The sequence below is a fragment of the Canis aureus genome, chromosome 2 (genome assembly GCF_053574225.1).
Source record: "Canis aureus isolate CA01 chromosome 2, VMU_Caureus_v.1.0, whole genome shotgun sequence".
NCBI lineage: Eukaryota > Metazoa > Chordata > Mammalia > Carnivora > Canidae > Canis > Canis aureus.
Genome location: NC_135612.1, coordinates 12,968,709 through 12,991,128, shown reverse-complemented (window position 1 = coordinate 12,991,128; position 22,420 = coordinate 12,968,709). Strand labels below are relative to the sequence as shown.

Sequence of the window (22,420 nt, the reverse complement as noted above, 5' to 3'; positions counted from 1 at the left end):
TCCCCCATTTTAAATTGGAAGAATTTATCCTTGTGGGAGTAAGGGGAACTCATTTTTAAAATGACTTCAGATTTCACCATACGTGATCAGGAACTTGATGTAAATTCTTTGAATAGGAAAGTGCTTTTTGTCTCTACTTCTTTCAAGACATCAGCATAGCCATGACTAAGTTAAAGCTTCTTTGAAAGGGATATTCAGAGTTACCTGTGATTTAGTGTTCTCCTTTTGAAATACTTCTGCGTGCAACTTACAGGTCCAGGCGTTCTTTGAAAATCAGTCAGAGGCAACCTTTCGGCTTCGTTGTGTCCAGGAGGCTTTGGAAGTCATTCAGTTGAACATCCGATGGATGGAGAAGAACCTTAAAACTCTGACGCGGTGGCTGTAGCATGCACAACTGCACCCCATTTTGTTGCCCATTCAGAGAGCTTATTAACTTGGGCTCTGCTGCTTTTGCAAAAAGCCAAGGTGAAGCCAGAATTGCTGCCGAGTTGTTTGCACTCTTAGGAGTTCTAGTTAGCTCAGGGCCCGTCTGTGTAGTTTTCATCTGTCTTTTTCGAATTGTCTTTGGGCAGTACATAGTTATTTATTATACAGAATTATATTCACCTATATGCCAACACCTACAAAAACAATAATTTTTCTACTCTGAAGATACACAAATAGGGGAAGAAATCTGTTGTTTTGGCAGTCTGTTCTCTTTGTTGGTATCCAGAAAATACTGACACAGTGAAACAAGGCAAGACTACCACGGGAGCCGTCATCTTTGCAGGCTGCTGGTTTGTCAGCCATTTGTTGCTTCTCACTGATAGATGTTACTTGAATGTGGTACAAAACTTAGCTTCAAAAACTATGGTAATGAAGTCGATGAATCCTACAACTGTTAGAAAACTGATCTCAGGTGTGCAGATCTACTTTGGTTTGAGGTTTTGATCAATCCTTTATTTTCTGAAACAAAGTTTAAATAAGGTCTATAACTATTATATATTTTTTTTTTCTGCAGAACAGCCAGGTGCTACAGAATTTTTAAATTTTTGTTGTACTGAAAAGCTAAGTAACAAGGACAAAAGATTAAATTTTCCAAATATTTAATACTTATTTTTTCATCTTTTAGGAAAATGTTTCAAACTGAGTTAGCTTCAGTTGAAATTATTTTATTTATGAATTCCAGTACTCTCCAAATCTGTACACCTTTGTCACTCCCTGCTATAGCTATTACCTTGTGTTATAAAGGAATATGTGTACATTTATGGCATTTATGGCAAGCATTTTGTTAATACTGTTGTCTTTTATCATGACTTTATCACTTTTACTAAAAATACAATTAGTTTAAGTTGTCTTTGACATTGCCTGATCATAGACACTTTCTCTGAGAATCATATTCATGTGTAGATTTTCATGTTATATTATAGCTTATATTAGAAGCACATTTTAAAATGGGGTCTTTGAGAAATTGAGCATTTTTATTTAAAGTTCACCATAGTACCTTAAAGGAATAAAGAGAATGTGGGATAGGAATAACCTGATTCAGATTTAATATGGTGGGCTTTGAATTTTTTCTATCTAGACAGTACTTTCTTTAGTTGAAAACCCAGTGGATTTTTGTTTGTTTTGTTTTATTTTGTTCTTATCATGGCCAAACTAACTGATTTAAAGGGATGGCCAAGGAGAGAAAGAAAGAAAAGGGAAGATTTCCAAAACTGTATGGCATTTTCACTCCTTGTAAAGGAGAAATACTGTACTTGAATTTTTTGAGCTATGCAGACTTAATACTTAGATCGTTGAGTTTCTTTGATTCTTAGGGGAAAAGTTTTCTTCCTTATAATTTTGAGTACTTTGTATTTTGTTTGAAAACATCTTTCGTGTACGTAAAAAGGGTAGATACCCATTTGTGAGCACTTAAAACACTCCAGAGAATCAGTGGGAAAGGTCAGCTTTTTTAATTTAGCAGGTATACAGTGGAAATATGTGGGACTGTGTATAAAATTATATTTTACTTTATGAAAGTATTTTTATATAACAAAATTTAAAATGCTGGCATGCTAAAAGGTAGCTTTCTTTAATCCTAATGCGTTTCCCCCCAAGTTAGTCTTTTCTAAACATTTACCTCTGGTTCAGAGTACAAAATATTATATCCTGAGAATCGTAGAATCCTCTAAAGATGTCTTATTGAAGCTGGGCTGATTGTAGGTCCTTATTCCTCTCGTGCTTCAGCAGACGAAAGAGAGTTTAGTTGATATTGGAAGTCAGTGTGTTTTTATATTTTTAGAGTGGGGAAAAATACTAAACTTTTGAGGGGTTTTTTGGTTGCTGGTTTTTTTACCATGTTATATTACCGAATTCCACTTTGATACAGAGTTTAAATTTTGCTACTTCTCAGCATCAGTTGAGATTTTTCAGTTTTTCCTGCCCATCTTTACATTGCTCCTGGAATGTCTGTTAACTCTGCATATGGCAAATCTTGTCTTGAATTATATCATTTTCCCTGACTGTGTGTGTGTGAGTGTGTGCGTGCATGTGTGTGGACAGAGGGTGACGTTTAAGTAAACCCCTATCAAAGCGTGGGCTGCAAGAAGAGGTGACTTGTAATCCATTGCTTGCCGTGTACCCACAACCCGTCCACTCGGCGACCGCACCCCTGCTCGGCTGCCCCTCTCTGGAGGCCTCACCTCCACGTTTGTAGATTCAGCGCCCCCCCCTCAGTTTCCCACGGGATTCCGTAGTTCCCAGCGCCAAGCTAACCCGTCCGTGCGGCACTTCTGAAGATGAGCTCCGAGCCGGGAGTGCAAGGCCAAGTCGCAGAGCACGAGGCGTGACGCGTACAAGCGGCCTCGCTCTCCAGGCCCGCAGCACAGCCGGGCTCCTTGAACGGGACATGGGCACGTGTGCTGGGTTGTTAAGAAAGGGAAACCTGGGGATTTGGACTCGTAGAGAAACCCGCACTTGGAGGCGGAGGTGGGAATCCAAGGAGTCCACTGTGTTAATGGCAGGACGCCGGATCCTTTAAACCGCAGGTGGGTCAGCGTCCCCCCCCCCCACCCCCCCCCAGCTCGGGCCTCCCTCCTCCTCCTCCTTGTTTTCTCTGAGTCCCTGCACGTGAAACCACGTTGCCGTGGCTTGGCTGTTCCTGAACTTTCTCACCATCACAGGTTCTGCTTACTCCTAACACTCTTGGCCGCTCATGTTTCCATTTTACCGCCCTCCAGCAGCCGAAGAGCTGTCAGAAGAGTTCTGGGTACGTAGAGGCTGTGCAGCTGCCTCAGTCTCCCCGGGCACAGAACAGAGTCTTCTCTGAATACCAGAAAGTAAGAAGTGAGGGTCAGGGGCTGAGTGTGTTGCATCACCGGTGGCCTGTTACTGAGCCGTGTCCTCCGCGTCTCCCTGGGACCCCAACGTGCGGTGGTCGCTCGGATTGCTGCATGTTCACGCAACCCCCGTTCATTTGATGGGACTGCAGAGAAGGTGTGTGAGCTCAGGACACGGCATCAGCAAGTCAGCACTTCCAGGGCAGAGTTTGCAAAATGAGGTCTGCGTTTCTTAGGTACGATACAGCTCTTTTTCTCCCCTTTGCCTTTGTTCTTTTCTTTTCTTTTCTTTTCTTTTCTTTTCTTTTCTTTTCTTTTCTTTTCTTTTCTTTTCTTTTCTTTTCTTTTCTTTTCCTTTCCTTTCCTTTCTTTTCTTTTCTTTTCTCTTTTCTTTTCTTTCTCTTTTCTTTTCTTTTCTCTTTTCTTTTCTTTCTTTTCTTTCTTTCTTTTTTATCGGAATGAATTCTCTATCTCGAGAGCTGCTTCTCTCTCCCCTCTGACTCCCCCGTTTGTACTTTAAGAAAACAAATGTGTGTATTTTTGCTATGCATTGCATTCTTTTATTTTGTGGTTCATTCTGGGCTTTGGTGGTAAGTCCTGAATGAAAAGTGGCAGCCCAAACGCAGGACAGATCTCCTCTTGTCCCTTCCCCTCATTGCCTGCGTGTGCAGCAGCTCTCAGAATTAACTGATGTCTTTAAGTGGCTTTTCGGCGGGGTATATACTTTCTAAATGTGCATATGTAGTCTTGATGTATTTTTATTTTCTTTGGGTTTTGTACACTTTATTCTGATAACGAGGGAGATACTGTCCTGTGATGTCTCCAGCCCTTCCCAAGTTCCTGTGTGGGCAGTGGCTACAGGTAGTGACTTGACGTTTCTCTTTTTTTGGAAGTTAACGGTGATATTGGGCGGAGAGCAGAGTATGTTCGTTTAAAAATGTGTACAGAATGTTTTTGCTGCTATTTTGTGGGTGTTCTTTCACTTAGCACTTCATTCATCTTTCTCATGGGTGTGTGGATACCTAATGAGCTGTGGCAGTGCGAAAGTATGACGAATGTCCCGTTTACCTCCTCCTTGTGGCTTGCATGGACAGTTGTCGTTGCTCTCGTTTCAACCGAGTCTTGGCGAGGTGGGGCTTGTGTAGCTTTCTTGCAGATATGTGTTATGCTCCTTTTTTATATTCCATCTTATATGTGTTTGCATGTGTACATATGTGAAAATCGAGGCTCAGGGTAGGACAGATTTCCTGTTTGTCCTTTCCTTTATTGCCTCCTTGGGTTAGTAGCTGATATTGTTTTGTTTTGTGGGGTGGGAGAAACTAGGGTATGTATTTAATGTATATAAATAGACTTTGTATTACTACTCATTTCGTACTGTGTCCTTCTCAGAGGACATCAGAGTACTTAATGAGACGTGGAGGTCCGGATGTATGACAATCTCCTCTTGTCCCCTTCCCTTATTGCCTGTGTGGGCAATAGCTAGTAGAATAGTTGTTGAAGTTGGGGGGAGGGAGGGAGGGGGTTGGGGGAAGGGATGTGTACATGCTGTATATACCTGTTTTTACTGCCAAGTTGTATTATTTCATTGGGTACCCAGACTGGAAGGTACCCAATAAACCATGGAGGTCCGGATGTATAACAATCTCCTCTTGTCCCCTTCCCTTATTGCCTTAGTGGGCAATGACTAGTAGAGTAGTTAATTAGTTTCAGGGGTCCTTTTGTGGGTTTGGGAGTAAATACTTTTAAATATATATACATGTTTCTACTTCCTTATTATAGTATTTCACTGGGTACCCCGTCCTTCACCGGACACACAGGTCCCCAGTGAACCGTGGAGTTCTAGATGTATAGCAATCTCCTCTTCTCCCTTGCCCTTTTTATCTACGTAGGCAGTCATTTTCAAGTAGTTTGGAGTTTTTGAAGTCTTGAGGGTGAGGGTGGGAGGGTGGGAAGGGACTAAGGGCAGGATATGTACTTTTGAAAACTGTATGTACAGTATTTCTTACTATATGTGTTATCCCATTTTGTACCCCGTCCCTTGCTTGGACGTGCAGGTACTTAATGAGACGTGGAGGTCCGGATGTATGAAAATCTCCTCTTGTCCCCTTCCCTTATTGCCTCTGTGGGCAATAGTTTAGAGTAGTTGTAGATTAATATTTGTACACTACCACTCCCTCCGCTGGGAGGGTGGGGATATATATACTCCTTAAGATGTATATAAATATTTTTGTTCCTTTTTTCTGTTACTGCATTTTGTACCTAGATCTTTCCTTGGATATTTAGGTACATGATGAAAATTAAGGTTCATTCTATGAAAAAAATCTCCTCGTGTCCCCTTCCCTTATTGCCTGTCTGGGCAATGACTAGTGGTATAGTTGTTTTGAGAGGTTTTTTGGGGGCAGGGCGGTGGGGGATTTCTGGGCTTACATTTCTTAAAAGGTACATAAATGTCTGCTGTGGTGGTGGTGGTGGTTTTGCTCTTTTACTTCAAACCGGTTTTTTGGTTTGGATTTGTAGATGTGAAATGTAGTGCAGAGGCCCAGATCCAGAGGAGCGGTAAGCCCTTTCTCCCGTTGCTTACGGCCTGTTGTATGAGAGGACGTTAGGACTTATACTTTGTTTTTGAATTTCTTAATGGGGAATGGGCCCAGTAGGTAAGATAGTTGATGTTTTAAATGTATATAAATGCTTCTGCTTCTTTTTGGTGTTTACTTCATTTTGAATCTAGTCCTTTGCCATGAGTATTTAGGTACTTAATGAAAGTTGAGATTGATTCTATGAAAAATCTCCCCTACTCCCCTTCCCTCATTGCCTGGTGGGCAATGGTAGAAGAATAGATGTTTAGTTTTGTCTTTTGGAGGGGTGGGAGGGGGGTGGGAGTAGTCTGGATGAGTGTGTGCGTGCGTGTGTGCGCGCGCATGTAAATTTTTTTTTTAATGTATATAAATGTTTGCTACATTTTGTGTGTTATTTCACTTCTTACTCAGTCCTTTGCTGGGACTTGTAGGTACACAGTGAAACATGGAGGTCCATACGTATGATAAATCTCCTCTGCTTCCCTTCCCTCACTGCCTGCATGGGCAATAGTTTTATAATTTGGGGTGATTTTTTTAAGGGGGAGAGATTATTTGGGTGGGTAGTGGGGAGGGGCAAAGGTCAGGGTATGAACTTTGAAAAAGTGTATATAAATGTTTTCCTATTATTGATTTTGTACCTCCTCTTAGCATGATGCATAGGTACCGGATGAAAATCGAGGATCAATGTATGACACATCTCCCCTTCTCCTTTCCCTTATTGCCGATGTTGGCAATAGTGAGTAGAATAGTTGTGTGTTGTTTATTTACTTGGTTTTTTGGAGGGATTTATAGTTTTGGCAGGGGAATATTCTTAATATGTATGAATATGGGTTTTTTTTGTTGTTGTTTCATTCAGTATCTAGTTCTTTGCATGGCTCTCTATATTGGGACCTAATGAAAACTGAGTTTTATAAATTGGCAGATTGCTTCGTCCTTTCCCACATATTTTCTTATTTAGCAGTAGCTAGTATAGTTTTGTGGTTATTCTGTTTTATTCTCTAGGATATATGCCTTTAAAAATGTAAACATATAAAAAAATTAAAAAATGTAAACATATATATATGCACATATCTAATCTGCTTTTCTTTTTCGTTATTTTTCATTGATACTTAGTCCCTTCCAGGGTGGTGCATGGCTCTAACAAAAATAAAGTCCCACCAAATCCCTGCCCTCTGACTTGAAAGGCAGTCGGGATGGTGTAACTAATGGCAACAGGTATATAGCAAGTAAGTTGGGAGAAGATGCTTGGATATGGTTGAGTTATGAAAGTTAATCAGATTCAGCATCCTTACGTGGATTCAAATGGAAGGAAATGGTGAGAAGGGACTTGTACTTTGGAAATTACAGAGAGGCGAGAGGACAATACTAAGTAAAGAGTATGTTTAAAGTTCATTGCTGATTAATCTCTCAGTAACTGGCATGCCAGCCGGTAAAAGTGCTGCCTAGAATTTATTTGAAGACCGTTGAGAGTAGCTTCTTTTGGAGGCCTGGAATTCTGATTTATCTACAGAAGTCTCCTGCAGTTCCATCCATAGCATATTATGTAACTGATAGAAATTATTTTGATTTTTGAAATGAACCTTTTGACTTATTGCCACGGTTCTAGCGAATAACAACGTGGGCCCAAAAATCATTCCATAAAGAACTGGGGGGCAAGCCCTCTTTGAACGACCATCTATGGTAGGGCAGGTTGGCCCTTTTCTACCCAGAGCTCTTCTGTGTGGCTGCTTCTCTCTCCACAGTTCTCCATTAGCTGGACCATTCTTGTTCCTTCTTTCTTTCTTTTTTTTTTTTTTGTCTTTTTATCCTCAGTGCCTGTAATATTAGATGTTATTCTCAAGTACATTTTTAAAAATGGAAGTCAGAAAAAAAAATGGAAGTCAGTGTTGCCTCATCAGCTGTATGTTTTTTGCATGCATTTCATACATCCAGACTTGTGTGTTCACTTTCAGCATTCTTGAATCATACTGACTCTTCCTCCGCCACATGGTACATGTTAGGACTCCACGTTTGTCCGTATCAAAGAAAATGCATGTGTAAAATCCCTCTCTCCCTCGCTGCCTCTCTTTCTTCCTTCCTTGCTTTTTTCCTTCAGGCTTCTAAGCAATCTTTGTTTGTTCTACAGTTTATAATGAATATAATGCTGAAGATTTGCCATATTATTTTATTTTATTATATATATATATTTTAGAAACATTAATAGGACTCCTAGAACATTTGCAAAGAGATGTCATTTACCATATCAAACTCTCAGGTTCTAGTGTTCAAAAATTAGCCTATACTTTGCTATTATTTATACCTGCTGCTGTAGAAAAAAATAAAAGTTTGTTCATGACACATGTAGCTTTGATCGTAAATAAGTGAGAAAGGGGCACCTTTTTGGAATTAGTCCTGGTAGTCATTAGTGACAGTTCTGAGCAGTTCTTAATTTGAAATACTTCAAAGAAGTAAAGGTCATGGCTTAGCTGAATGAAATGCTCCAAAAGTTGCACTGTATAAACCATCAGTACAGTAATACACTTGTGTATGTATGTGTGTGTGTGTGTGTGTGTATACATATTATATAATGAGAATTACAGCATAATTGGAGCATTTGCATTAATCAGCAAACTCACACTGAGACAAAACTTAGTCTTCTGGCCGTCTCGATTAAAGCCAAGTGTTCCATGTTGCTATGAAGAGTAGGCTCTTTCAAACACTTCAAAAAGTAATTACTTGGAAACTTGTAAAAGTATTACATTTTTGTATTTAAACACCTATACCGATCTACAGTTCTTTGAATCTGAGCTTGTGGGTGGAATTCTAAATTTGTATCATAATCTGTCTTTTGTGGAAAATTTTGAAAACAGTATGTATAATATTATATATATGCAAATTGTGTTGTGTCACTTGTAAAGGGAAAAAGCTTATTTTTCTTTATACTTCTGATAACTTGTTTTGCATATGACCAGCACTGACTGAAAAGGCATGTGTAATTGCAAACACTGTTGCTTTTTTTTGTGAAATGAAAATAAAAGTATTTAAATATAAATGTTGTGTTGGCCTCTTTGGATGAAAAAAACTACACGTAAAATGGTACATCTCAGATTACACACTCGACCAGGATAATGACCATATTCATTGTCTTGCATGATTTGTTTTCTACTCCATTACGTGCCCCAGTATCTCTACTGCCTATAACTCCGGGTTTCTCACACTCACACTATTGACACTGGGGCTCTCCCGGGCATTCTGTGATGACGAACAGCACCCTTAGCCTCTAATGCAAATAGCAAACACAAGCTAATGCCAACTCCAGCGTGACAAGGAAAAATGCCTCTAGACTTTACCAAATTTCTCCTGCAGTGGGGTAAGGATTAAAACTTCCATTGGATGCTTGGGGCAGGGGGCTCAGTAACTGTTACATGAATTCTATCTAGGGCAATTATTTACTTTTTAGACTGAATTGCTTCTTGTAAACACACTTCAGTAGCAGTTGGTACAGTAATAGTTAAGTACCTAAATCCATATGAGACATGTAATTACTTATGCCTGTGAAACCAAAGAACACTTACAATCTGAATTTGAAAGTGAAAGGACACTGAATTTTACCAGGGGACACCCGTTTTGTTTCACATGTAATTGGAGCGGGACCGCACAGCTTTATCAAGGGACAGTGCCACAGTTACATTCCTGGTCACATCTACAAAAGGAGTTTCTCTTTCTAGCCCCATAAATTGTTTTGAAGGACAGTTGAGAATTTCTTAGGCTTCCAGATAGGGGAACTAGAACCAGTATTTTCCTATGGTTAATTGTCAAGGCTTTAAGTTAGGGATGTTAGGGCAAATAGAGTATCTCTTTATCCCCCAACCCAAAACCCTATTTCCAGTGACACACAACAACCTTGAAGCCATACCTTTTTAAAATCTCATAATTAATATTAATATTAATATTATTATTGATCATTAATATATTGGAGAATCAACAAAGTAAAGGCAACCTACTGAATTGGGACGATGGTTGCAAGTGATCTGTTAAGAGGTTAATATCCAAATTATATAAATGACTTCTACAACTCAACACTAGAACACCGAGTAATCTAGTTATAATGGGCAGAAGACCTGAATAGACATTTTTCCAAAGAAGACATGTACATGGCCAACAGGATCCCCATGACTCATCATCAGAGAAGCAAATCAAAACCACAGTAATAAATCACCTTAACATCTGTAAGGATGGCTTAGAGGATCAAAAAGACAGGAAATGTCAAGTGTTGACAAGGATATGGAGAAAAAGGAACCCTCGTGCACTGATGGGAATGTAAATTGATGCAGCCACTATGGAAAACAGTATGGAAGATCCACACAAAATTAAAAGAATAACCATACGATCCAGTAATTCCACTACGGGCTATTTATCCAAAGAAAACAAAAACACTGATTTGAAAAACCATATGTACCCCTGTGTTTTTTTGCAGCATTATTTACAATAGCCAAGACATGGAAGGAACCTAAGTATCCTGTTGATAGATGAATGGTACATATGTCATTTATACACACACACACACACACACACATATATATATAATGGAAGCTTATTCAGGCATGAAAAAGAATGAGACCTTGCAACAACATGATGGATATAGAGGTTATTATGCTAAGTGAAATGAGACTGTAAAATGCTATATGAACTTCAATAAAAATATATATAAAAATACTATATGATTTTGCTCTTATGTGGAGCCTAAAAAAAAAAAAAAAAAAGCAGAAACAGACCCATAAACAAACTGGTGGTTGCCAGAGGGTTAGAGGAATGGGCAAAATAGGTGAAGGGGAGTGGGAGGTACACGCTTCCAGTAATGGAATGAATAAGTCACTGAGATGAAAGGCACAGCACAGGGCACGCAGTAAATGGCTTTAGTGTTGTATGGTGACAGTGGCACCATATGCTATACTTGTGAGCGCAGGCCCGTGTGCAGAGCTGTTGAATCCCTGCTGTACTCCTGAAGCTAATGTAACATTGTGGTGTCAACTATACTCGGGTAAATAATAATATACTAGAGAAACGTTCTTAGGAGTTGCCAGGATTTTGATCAAAAGCTGCTGGTTCATGGTTCTTACCCTTTTTTTATTCATGGATATCTGCAATAAACAATTGAACTAAAATTCTTTATAAATGTAGAGAAGAACACTTCGATTTTGATGGACTTTTTGATGAGAGTGATAGAACTTTATTTTTGAAAATCATTTTTAGAATTCATGGCACGAAAGAGTTTGGGTTCTATTTTGCTTTACTTCAGTTCTTACCATAAAGCTCATCCCCCCACACACACACACACACGCACACACATCCAGGGCTTCCTAAAACTAGTGACTGAGGTAAACAGTTGACTTACATGCTCTTCAGAGGTGTTACCACCAGAGAGCAAGACCATGCTTTTAAATCACCGTTACGGCCTACCTTCACTAACTAGTGATATGTTTCCAGAGCTTTTTGCGGTTTCATTTTTATTATTTTTCTTATGGTCACCCAGTCACTTATGCGATTGTGATTTCTGTTGTTGGCCGAGCTGACTTAGAATCAGGACACTTGCGTATATGTGTAACAGCTTTTATCCTTAATATCCTGCTCATTTTTTTGAAGGATGCACATAACGTATTAATATAATAAAATAACCAAACAATTGGTTAAATTATGTGATGAGCCAAAGTTGAAGCGTTGAGTAGGCTGCACCAGGAGGCCACAGATTGAAAGGAAGTGAGGGCCAGCAGACAAAAAGCCACATCAATTTAGGAAAGGCCACGGAGGGGAGACAGGGTATTGCTTGTTCCGTGCCGTTTGCCCAGAAGCCGGGTGTGGAAACTGCAAGCCCTTGTGCTGGATGCTTTCTGATGTTGCTCTTCTATGTCAGTGTGGCACCAAAGTGACGCTTGGGTGCTTCGTGCAGGATTGCACATGGGCTGCCCTGTGCAGTTAGCGGCTGTTTACATCTTCATTTACTTTGCCTCCCAGCCCTTTGTAATTTTTACAGTTAAGCGGAACTCTTGGAATATTACCATTATTACCTAGTAGCAAGAGGTAATGATTTCTAGAAATTTAAACTATTTGAAAGGCTGTGGAACATAGACTGGCATCAGTCAGGACTGAGTTGATTCCCTCGTTCAACCATTTCCCACTTGTGTTTTAATTCCTCTTAGCCTCAGTTTTCTCCAGTAATAAAACAAGGACACTACCTGCCTTATGAGGTTGTTGGCTTCACCTTAATAAAATATTTATAAATTACCACATGAAATAAGTCCATCAGAGAAATAAAATTAGCATATGGTTTCACTCGTGGAATATAAGAAACAGCGCAGAGGATCACAGGGGAAGGGAGGGAAAAACTGAGTGGCAAGTCTTCAGAAAGGGAGAGAAACCATGGGGGACTCTAACTATAGGAAACAAACTATAGGATGGAGGAGAGGTGGCAGGGGATGGGGTGATGGACTGGGTGATGGACGCTGAGGGCACATGATGTGTGAGCACTGGGTGTTGTATGCAACTGACAAATCATTGCACACATCTGAAATCACGTACGTACTTTATGTTGGCTAATTGAGTTTAAATTTTTTTTAAAAATTAGCACAATGCCTATAAATATCACAGTGACATGGTAAATGTCAACTGCTATTGTTAAAACTTCTTGCTGCTTTCCGGAGTATAAAGATGTTAATACCCTCAGTTACTGATGGAAATGAGTGTTTTTTTTTTTTTTTTTTAATTGAATAGGTTATACAACTTACCAGTTAGGAAATTAGAGAAATAATTTCAGTCTAATTGTCTTTGTAAGTCTTAAGCCTTAAGTATGCAGATTTGAGAGCTATTGCCTGTAAATTGGAAAAAGCGTGAAGTTATATAGGTTTCACAACTGGAATGATACCCTATCACTGAATTTGTAAATAAGTAGGAAATGAAATCCTAATTATTGACTAATCTGCATGGTGGTAATAGGATCTACTTTGCAGTAATAACATCAGGCACAGGTATATGGGAAATGGATCCAGTACTTCATAGGAGCTCAGTAAATACTCCTTTTCCCCCCCTTTCAATAATGTATTTGCATTAAATATGCAAAAGAATCAAGCATGCACAAGTCCCAATTCTAGCTAGAAAATATGTGTACAGCTTAGCGCATGGCAGAGAAGTTGGCCAAAATCTCTCCTAGTGCCAGAAAAAAACCTTCCATGTGACGTAGTCTAATTCTCTCATTTTCCTGATCAAGTAAGAGCACCAGAGGCTGGGCCTTAGCGAAGACCCCCCCATAACATGACGTTATAGGTCAGATCTGCACGTGTGTTTGTATTAGAAAAAGTTCATGTCACCTTGAAAACAAATGATGTGCAATTTGCCTGCAGGATGCTGTTTGCCTGGAAACGAGTATTAGACTTTACTATTGAAAGAGGTGTTTGGTTATTTTAATGTGGAGCGTGGAATTAAAACTATCCTAATAATTCAACTTTTTTTTAATTAATTAATTTATGATAGACATAGAGGCAGAGACACAGGAGGAGGGAGAAGCAGGCTCCATGCCGGGAGCCCGACGTGGGACTCGATCCCGGGTCTCCAGGATCGCCCCCTGGGCCAAAGGCAGGTGCTAAACCACGGCCACGCAGGGATCCCCTAATTAAACTTTTAAACTCAGCAGTTGTTCACACCCTCTGGATACCGCAGTCTCAAAAGCATGGGTGTGCGGAGGTTAACACCCGCGTCCCCCCTTGTGTGTGTCTGGACTAAGTGGGTTGCAATGAAGTAACCACTGTGAGGCGGGGGACACCAGGGTGGGGGGGTCGGAGGGGCTTCTCTCACCCCCAGAGGGGACACCAGGGCCGAGGAGGGGTGGTTAGCAATGGAGAGGCCCGGGAGCCCCCACGCCTGGTGACCGGGGCGAAGGCACACAAGCTCCACCAACTACGGGCAGGAGGGGAGGGGGCCTACAGTTCTGGGGAAAGAGGTGATATTAAAACACAATTTTCGGATCACGCGTTTCACCTGTGCGGTGGTCGCTGGGCCCGGGCCGGGGGGGGGGGGGGGTGTGGGCTGCGGCCCCCTGGGCCCTGCGACCCGGCCCACAGGCCCTTCCCGGCGGGCGAGCGGCAGCTGGGGCCCAGCGCCCCTATTCCAGACACCTGCGCACCCTCAGCCCTGGGCCCCCCGCACCTGAGGGTCCCCTCCGTGCAGTGGCCCCGGCAGCTGGGCCCGGGGCTGCCGTCCCCTCGGACTCCCTCCACGCGCTGCTCGACTGCATCTTCCAAACCAGCACGTTGCCCTCCTGAACGGCAGGTGCCTGTTGGGGGGCAGCCAGGTCCTGCCCTCCGGCTGCTGGGAGGGGAGCGCCCGACCGCCGAGCTCGCCCTGCTTCGGGACCGACAGCGGCCTCGGCTGACCCGGGGCGGAGGACTCCAGGCCGCGCGGCTCCCACGGGGTTCAGGCCCCAGCATCCAGTCGGCGTGACCTTGGACCCCGCCCGGGCCTTGCCTAGGTGGGTGCGCGCCCCTTGACCCCAAGGGGAGCAGCGGGCCCGGCTGCGGGAATGCCACCTGGGCCTAAGCCACGGCCTGCGTGGCGGGTGGGAAAGAGGCCAGGGCGTCGGGGCTCATGGGGAGCCCAGGCGAAGGCACCCCGAGCCTGAGGCTGGCAGTGCTGCGGGCACCTAGTAACAGTGCCACCTTGAGGGCCGGGGGACCCTGGGCCCCCTCCCACCCCACCCCAGGACTGCCCCCCACTCACCTGGGTGTGCAGCACAATGTGAAAGCCGGAGGCCTCTCCCCAGATGCTGTGCAAGCGGCCGCATCGATGCCTCGTGTCGCTGACTGGGGACCAAAGGCGCCTAGGCTCCCCTCGGAGTGGCCGCGCACGTGTTCCTTCCTGAGGCTTCCCAGTGAAGGACACGAGGCTGGAAGTTAATTGCCTCTGCTTTCACTCCGGGTTCCCCCCCCAGTTCTAATTAGCCATAAACGAGCTTGGCTCACCTCAACCTGAGTTGTAAGAGGGCTTTCTTGTCTGGGTTGTTCGGTGTAGCCACGCAAGAATGAGGAGAGTGTTTCAAGGTAGACTTATAAATCGGGGGTCTTGAATTACACCAAAGTTCAATAAAAGGTAGAGGCTTGTAGCTGCCCGTAGTGGAAAACCTAGAGGTGAAGTCCCAGAGTATGAGGAATTAAATGCACCATACAGGAAATGCACGGTTTATCTGCTAGGCTTCCAGACGACAGGCCCCACGCCTCCAATATGTCAATGACCGCCTGTGAGCCTCAGCAGTCGGAGCAGCAGTTCTGACCTTTGACCTCTCCAAGGTCCCTGCCTTAAATTAAGAGCAGTCTGCAGAAATCTTTTAGAATGTGCTTGGGATGCAGCAGCAGCAGCAAGTGGGTAAAAAACCCTAGTGGCTTCTGTCCTTGCCCAGTGCTCACCGGGAGTGACCAAGAGCAGGCGGGAAGACTCATTTGTCCGCAGATGGCTGAGGGTCCATACAGCCCATGTGGAAGGAATCCTAGACTCCTACAGAGACTAGGGAAATCTGAGTGAAATGGAAGGAATCCTGGAAAATGTGCTCCTATGAGAAACAAGTTGATGATGACTGGACAAAAATGGAAGTGCTTCTTTCTAGTTTGAGAGAGATGGTTAGGCAGCTCTAACAGAAATCCCAAACCTTCCTGCAAAAGGGCCAGAGCTGTGATCTGATTTAGGCAGTCCAGAAATCTCCAATGACCAAGAAATGAGTTGAGCTATCCTAAGTAGGAGTGGCTCCAGCAGGAGCCCTGGGGGTGGGGCTCTCATACAACAGCCAGATCCCGTCTAGGAGGAGTTAGTGTGTGGACTTGGGTGGAGGCTACCAGGACCCAGAGGTGGGAAGGTGCAGCCAGGTCCCTACAGGCAAGGAATCTTCTCCAGGATCTGTGAAATAGGGGTTCCCATGGCTTAGGCAAGAAGACTGTGGCCCTCAGAGGTGTTCCTTGGTTGCCTTACAGATGGTTGTCCAGAGTTAGCCCAGGAGCATGCTCAATTCATACTGAGGATGAAGGATTGACTGTGGTTTGCCATGAAATGTGGTTCCAAAGGACCTCATGCTGACTGTGCAGAAGAGAACTACAGCTCTGAGTCCTCAGCCTACAGTTGCTCCAGGAAAATATCCTCTTTCACTTGTTACCACGCCAGCTCTGCAAATAGTTGGTGGAAAAACACAGAAGATACGTTCAGACCAGACTGATAAGGATGGGTATTTGAGGGTCTTGGTCACTGGACTTCTGTTGGAGAAGGCTGTCTGGTAAACGTGCCCTCTGTGACTTTCATGGCTCCACTCTCCACAAGGTTTGTTCAAGGTGATGATGCTTTGAGGCAGGTGCTTCATGACTTAGAATACCAAGCTTTTTCATGCTCCATACACACTAACAGTCCACTTTTGCAGACTCCCCTAGGAGAAGCATCATCATCATCCCTGGAGCAGGGAAGCCTCTCCCTTGCTTCATGCAGTACAGCAAGTGGCTGAGGATGGGGTGGAGAGAGGCAGGTGGATTAAAGCTTATAACATCTCAAGTGTATAGTGCTACTCAGTTCCTCAAATCCTTGTATGCCACTCTTAACTCCTTTCCTACTATGGATAAATCATTTCTGGCCCCAGCAAAGTAGTAGAAGCAGAAGATATCACATGAAAAGAAAACTACAAATCAATATGTTTATAAATATAGATGCAAAAATCAACTAAATATGCAAACTGAATCCAACAATATGCATAAAGGATTATTCATCATGACCAAATGAGATTTATCCCAGGAATGCAAGGTTGGTTTAACACTCAAAAATTAATGTGACACAGCATATCAATAATATATCATACAATAAGACATAAAAACAACATGACTATCTCACCAGATGCAGAAAGAAACACTTGACAAAAACCAATGCACTTTCATGAAAAAACACACAATGAGGGGGATCCCTGGGTGGCGCAGCGGTTTGGCGCCTGCCTTTGGCCCAGGGCGCGATCCTGGAGACCCGGGATCAAATCCCACGTCGGGCTCCCAGTGCATGGAGCCTGCTTCTCCCTCTGCCTATGTCTCTGCCTCTCTCTCTCTGTGTGTGTGACTATAATAAAATAAATAAATTACTTAATTAATTTAAAAAAACACACACACACACAATGAGGGATGCCTGGGTGGCTCATTGGTTGAGCGTCTGCCTTTGGCTCATGATGTGGTCCCATAGTCCAGGATCAAATCCTACATCGGACTCCCTAAGAGGAGCCTGCTTCTCCCTCTGCCTGTGTCTCTGCCTCTCTTTGTGTGTCTCTCATGAATGAATGGATAAAAATCTTTAAACACACACACACAAACACACACACACACACACACACACACACAATGAAGTAGGAATAAAGGAGAACTTTCTCAATCTGCTAAAGGGCATCTATGACTCACCAATTGCTAATGTCACATTTAATGGTGAAATATTGAAAGATTTTCTCCTGAGATCAGGAACAAGGTAATGAGGCCAACTTTCACTACTTCTATGCAACATCATACTGAAGGTTCTAGCCAGAGCAATTTGGCAAAAACAAAAAACAAAACAAAACAAAAAACAAAACAAAATACCATAGCAACAACAACAAAAACCCAATAATAAAAGGCATCTGATGAGAAAGGAATAAGTAAAAACATCTCTATTTGTAGATGGCATGATCTTATACATAGAAACCCCGTATCAAAAAAATATATATATGAGAGCTAAAAAATGAGTATAAAAGGTTACAGAAGACAAGATCAATGGTACAAGTCAGTTGTGTTTCCAAACACTAACAATGAATAAGCCAAAAGTGAAATTATGACATCAATTCCATATATAATAGCACCCAAAAAATTAAAAGACTTAGGAATAAATTTAACCAAAGAAGTTCAATATCTGTACACTGAAAACCATAACCATTGCTTAAAGAAATCAAAGAAGACCTTGATAAATAGAAAGATCCCACGTTCATGGAATCACTGGAACACGTTATAGTGATAAGATGTCAGTACTCCTCAAACGTATCAGAATCTATCAGAATCCCAGCTACCTTCTTTGTAGGAATTGATGACCAGATCCTAAAATGCCATGAAAACTCAAGGAACCCAGGATAGCCAAAACAATGTTGAAAGGAGAACAAAGTTGGAGGACTCACCCTACACAATTTCAAAACATACTATGAAGCTACAGTAGTCAAGACAGTGTGGTAAGAGCCACAAGGACAGGCATACACATCAATGGAATAGAATTGAAAGTCCAGAAATAAGCCTATGCAGTTGTGGAGAATTGATTCTTTTTAAAGATTTCTTTTTTAAAGTAATCTCTGCACTTCTTGTGGGGCTCAAACTCAGAACCCTGAGATCAAGAGTTGCATGCTTCAGAGACAGAGCGAGCCAGGCACCCCTGGTCAATTGATTTTTGACAAGGGTACCAAGATAATGCAATGGGGAAAAAATAATCTCTTGGACAAATGGTGCTGGAACAACTAGATAGCCACATATAAAAGAATGAACTTGAACCACTACCTCATACCGTACACAAAAATCAACAATTAATCAAAATAGATCAGAGGCCTAAATGTAAGGACTAAAACTATTAAATTCTTAGAAGGTGTTTAAGATATGACACCAAAAGCACAGGCAACAAAAGTGGAATACATCTGACTTCATCAGAATTAAAAACTTTAGCGCATCAAAGGACCCTATCAGGAAAATGAGTAGATACACCACAGAATGGCACAGAATATTTTCAAATCGTATATCTGTTGAGAGTTTGGGATCCAGAATTTATAAAGTATTCATATAATTTATTTTTTTAATTTCTTTTTTTTAAGATTTTATTTATTTATGAGAGACACAGAAAGGCAGAGACACAGGCAGAAGGAGAAGCAGACTCCATGCAGGGACCCTGATGCGGGACTCGATCCTGGGACTCCAGGATCACGCCCTGAGCCAATGTCAGGCGCTAAACTGCTGAGCCACCCAGGGATACCCCCCCTTTTTAAAAAGATTTTATTTATTTATTTATTTATTTATTTATTTATTTATTTATTTATTCATTCATTCATTCATTCATTCATTTATGAGAGACACAGAGAGAGAGAGAGAGGCAGAGTCACAGGCAGAGGGAGAAGCAAGTATTCGTATAATTTTTTTTTTTGTATTCGTATAATTTAACAATAAAATGACAACCCATTTAAAAAAAGAGACAAAGGATCCAGACATTTCTCCAAAGAAAATATACAAATAAAAAAAAAAAAAAAAAAAGAAAATATACAAATAGTCAGCAAGCACGTGAAGATCCTCAACGTCATTAGTCATGAAGAAATGCAAATCAAAACTCATGAGATCCACTTCACACTTAGGAGGATAGTTACCATTTAAAAATGGAAAATAATAAGTGTCGGTGAGGATATAGAGAAATTGGGACCCTCATACATCGGCTGGTGGGAATGTATAATGTGGAGATCAGTTTGGCTCTTCCTCAAGGGGTTAAAGATTGGGATCCCTGGGTGGCGCAGCGGTTTGGCGCCTGCCTTTGGCCCAGGGCGCGATCCTGGAGACTCGGGATCGAATCCCATGTCGGGCTCCCGGTGCATGGAGCCTGCTTCTCCCTCTGCCTGTGTCTCTGCCTCTCTCTCTCTCTCTGTGTGACTATCATAAATAAAAAATAAAAAAAAAAAAAAAAGATTGAGTTACTGTAAGACCCACTTTCAGATACCCAAGAATTCGAAACAATGTTTATACCAAAATTGGTAGTTGTATGTGTGGACGTTCATCGCAGCATTGTTCATATTAGCTGAAAGCAACAACCCAAATGTCCACTAATTAATGTGTGGATTAATAATCAAAGTGGTATGTCCATTCAGCAGAGTATTCAGCTGTAGAAATGAATGAGGTGATGATACAATGCTTGGATACATATGCTTGGGTCTTGGAAACTTACCCTAAGTGAAAGGTGGGAGGAGAGCGATCTCACTGAGAAGGCCTAGTTAATCCCACTATTCTCTTTCCTTCAGTCTTTTGATCCTGGACGCACAGCTCATGCTGGGAACCTCTGAGTGATGTGCTAGTTCACAGATAAGAATGCCCAGCGTTGCCTCAACACCCTTTCTTGGAGAAGTTGGTACATAGGCTTATGGATGAGTTGTGAACCTGCCTACCCCCTTCCCTGTAGCTAAGATTGGCCCAGGAATGAACACACCTGGTGTAGGAGAAACAAATCACAATTTGGGCAGATACACTTAAGTTTTCCAAACTCCACAACATTGGGGCTTGGAGGAACTCGGTGTGATAATTCACAGTGACTGGCTGCATTTATGAGGCCGAGTCTGAAGGCATCCTCTGGTGCAGTGGTAGGGTGACCACCTCCTTCTAGTTTGCCCGAGACTTTCCTCGTTTTAACACTGATAGTCTTGCATCACAAGAACCCCCACAGTTCCAGGCAAACTGAGCAGTTTGTCACCCTAGAAAGGGGCCATTCTGGAGCAAGTATACGTATTTGTGCAGAAGGAGGCAAGGGAAGCAGACATATGTAAGCAGGGATGCAAAACTACAGAGTCAAACCTAGAATCAGTGGGAGCTGCTGCCTTGATTCCTGATGACTCTCCAGTTCCTTCCTCTGCCCGCCTGTTCATCCATGTAGTGGACCAAAGGTTATTGAACACTCACCTTGTTTTAGGCGATTTGGCAAGAACATAGATGACCTTGAGGTCTGGGTTTACTTCCCATTCCTTGGATTTTCCAAGATACCCGAAACTGTTTCAATAAGCTCCGTTTTATGTTCAGCAGATCTCTATTCCTTGCAACCAAACTATCCTTAACATACTCGCCCCCAAAAATGTTGGAGGGGACAAGGAAGAGGGAAGGAAGAGGGGGTTTGAGCCTAAAAACTCCACAACTCTGCATCAGGGCATAAAGGACTCTCCTGTTTATGGTCTATGTCAGCCTGTGTCCTCGTGTGGGATCAGGTCTGGGGACAGTGACATCCATAGATCTTAATGGCTGGGAACAGGAAGACTAAACACATTTTAGACATGGAACTTGGATGAAGAAAACTTCCGTTGTTTTCTAAAAGGTCTCCAATGAATTCTGGATGTTCTCACTAGGCCAGTGGCTTTCAGATGTTTTTTTTTACTTCTATCCAAGGAAAGATGTACAGCAAATAGGGTAGATATCACCATGGATTACTCTGTAGCAATGAAAGCGATGGGCTGAGTGTGGATAGTGTCTTTTCAGTTTAATTTTACATCAATAAAAACACGAACCCAGAGTAAAGAATATTTTACAAAAACATACAGAAAACGAAAATAGAAGATACATTTAACTCATTATAATGGTTGCCATTTGGGGTCAGGGAGGTGAATTGAAAGTGGCGGATGGAGGATTAAGGGAAACAAGGGATGGAACTTCTGCTGACCAATGAGAAGATCTGAAATAAACTAATTAGTGTAATTGCGATTTTTTTAAAATGCATTTTACCTTGCAACCCAGCACACATATGCATATGTTTAGCTGTAATGAATATTTCACAAATCATTATTTACCTTCACTATGTTCAGTGTTCTCCAGTTTTGTCTTATTTGATTTTTTTAAAACGCTAATCACAACTCACTCCTTTGTTTTCACGTCTTCCTAACGTGATAGGACCTGTAGTTGGAGAACTGTATCGCACCTCAGTGAGGAGAACACCTGCTGGGCAGCTCTCAGTCTGTGTGACAAAGACTCCAAAACCCCTTAAGCACCGATGTTTTTGCAAGGAGAGGAAACAGTTTGCCGCTCTTTCATTTCATACAGATACATCCGGGGTTCATTTCTATTTCTGATTGAAGTCCAGAACTACAGTGTGTTAGGCAAAAAGTGGTCTCACAGGGCAGCCTGGGTGGCTCAGCCCAGGGCCTGATCCTGGGGACCTGGGATCGAGTCCCACGTCGGGCTCCCTGCATGGAGCCTGCTTCTCTCTCTGTGTCTCTGTCTCTGTCTCTGTCTCTGTTTCTCATGAATAAATAAATAAAATCTAAAAAAAAAAAAAAAAAAAAAAAAAGTGGTCTCCTAAAGACGTCCATGTCCTAATCTTAGGAAGCTTGGAATTTGTTACCTTCCATGGCAGAGGAGAATTAAATTTGCAGATAGCCTGAAGGTTGTCCAGAGCTGACGTTAAAATTGGGAGACTAGCCTGGATGATCTCATTGGGCCCAGCGGAGTCACAGGGATCCTTAAAATTGGAAAGGGGAGACATAACGATGCAATGTGAGCAGGACTGTTCTTCCTTTTGCTGCATTTGAAGTTGGAGAAAGGGAGCCACCAGCCAAGGAATGTGGATTGACCCTGGAGGCTGGAAAAAAAGCAAGGCCATGGATCTTACCCACAGCCTAGGGAAAGGAACTCAGCCTTGCCAATGCTTAGATTTTAGCCGGTGAGACCTCTATCAGATTTCTGGCCCACAGAGTCGTAAGATAATAATTTCGTATGTTTAAGCCATTAAAGTTTGTAATCATTTGTCGCAGCAGCAGATACAAAATAATTT

General features: G+C 42.3%; 1 protein-coding gene across 6 annotated transcripts in view; it reads left to right on the top strand.

Annotated features, from left to right (window-relative positions):
• The window catches only part of LNPEP (leucyl and cystinyl aminopeptidase), a 108,889-nt gene that overhangs the window by 85,396 nt on the left and 1,073 nt on the right, over window positions 1-22,420 (top strand). For 3 of the 6 annotated variants that reach the window (XM_077863556.1, XM_077863581.1, XM_077863558.1), the window contains exon 18: window positions 254-8,909. The exons of 1 other annotated variant lie outside the window; for it this stretch is intronic. In XM_077863556.1, coding sequence (XP_077719682.1) covers window positions 254-385 — 132 coding nt within the window. In that variant the 3' untranslated portion in view covers window positions 386-8,909. Of the gene's footprint in view, window positions 1-253; window positions 8,910-13,381; window positions 13,532-22,420 lie in introns of those variants that run through there. 2 more of the 6 variants (XM_077863567.1, XM_077863574.1) reach the window with 2 other exon arrangements.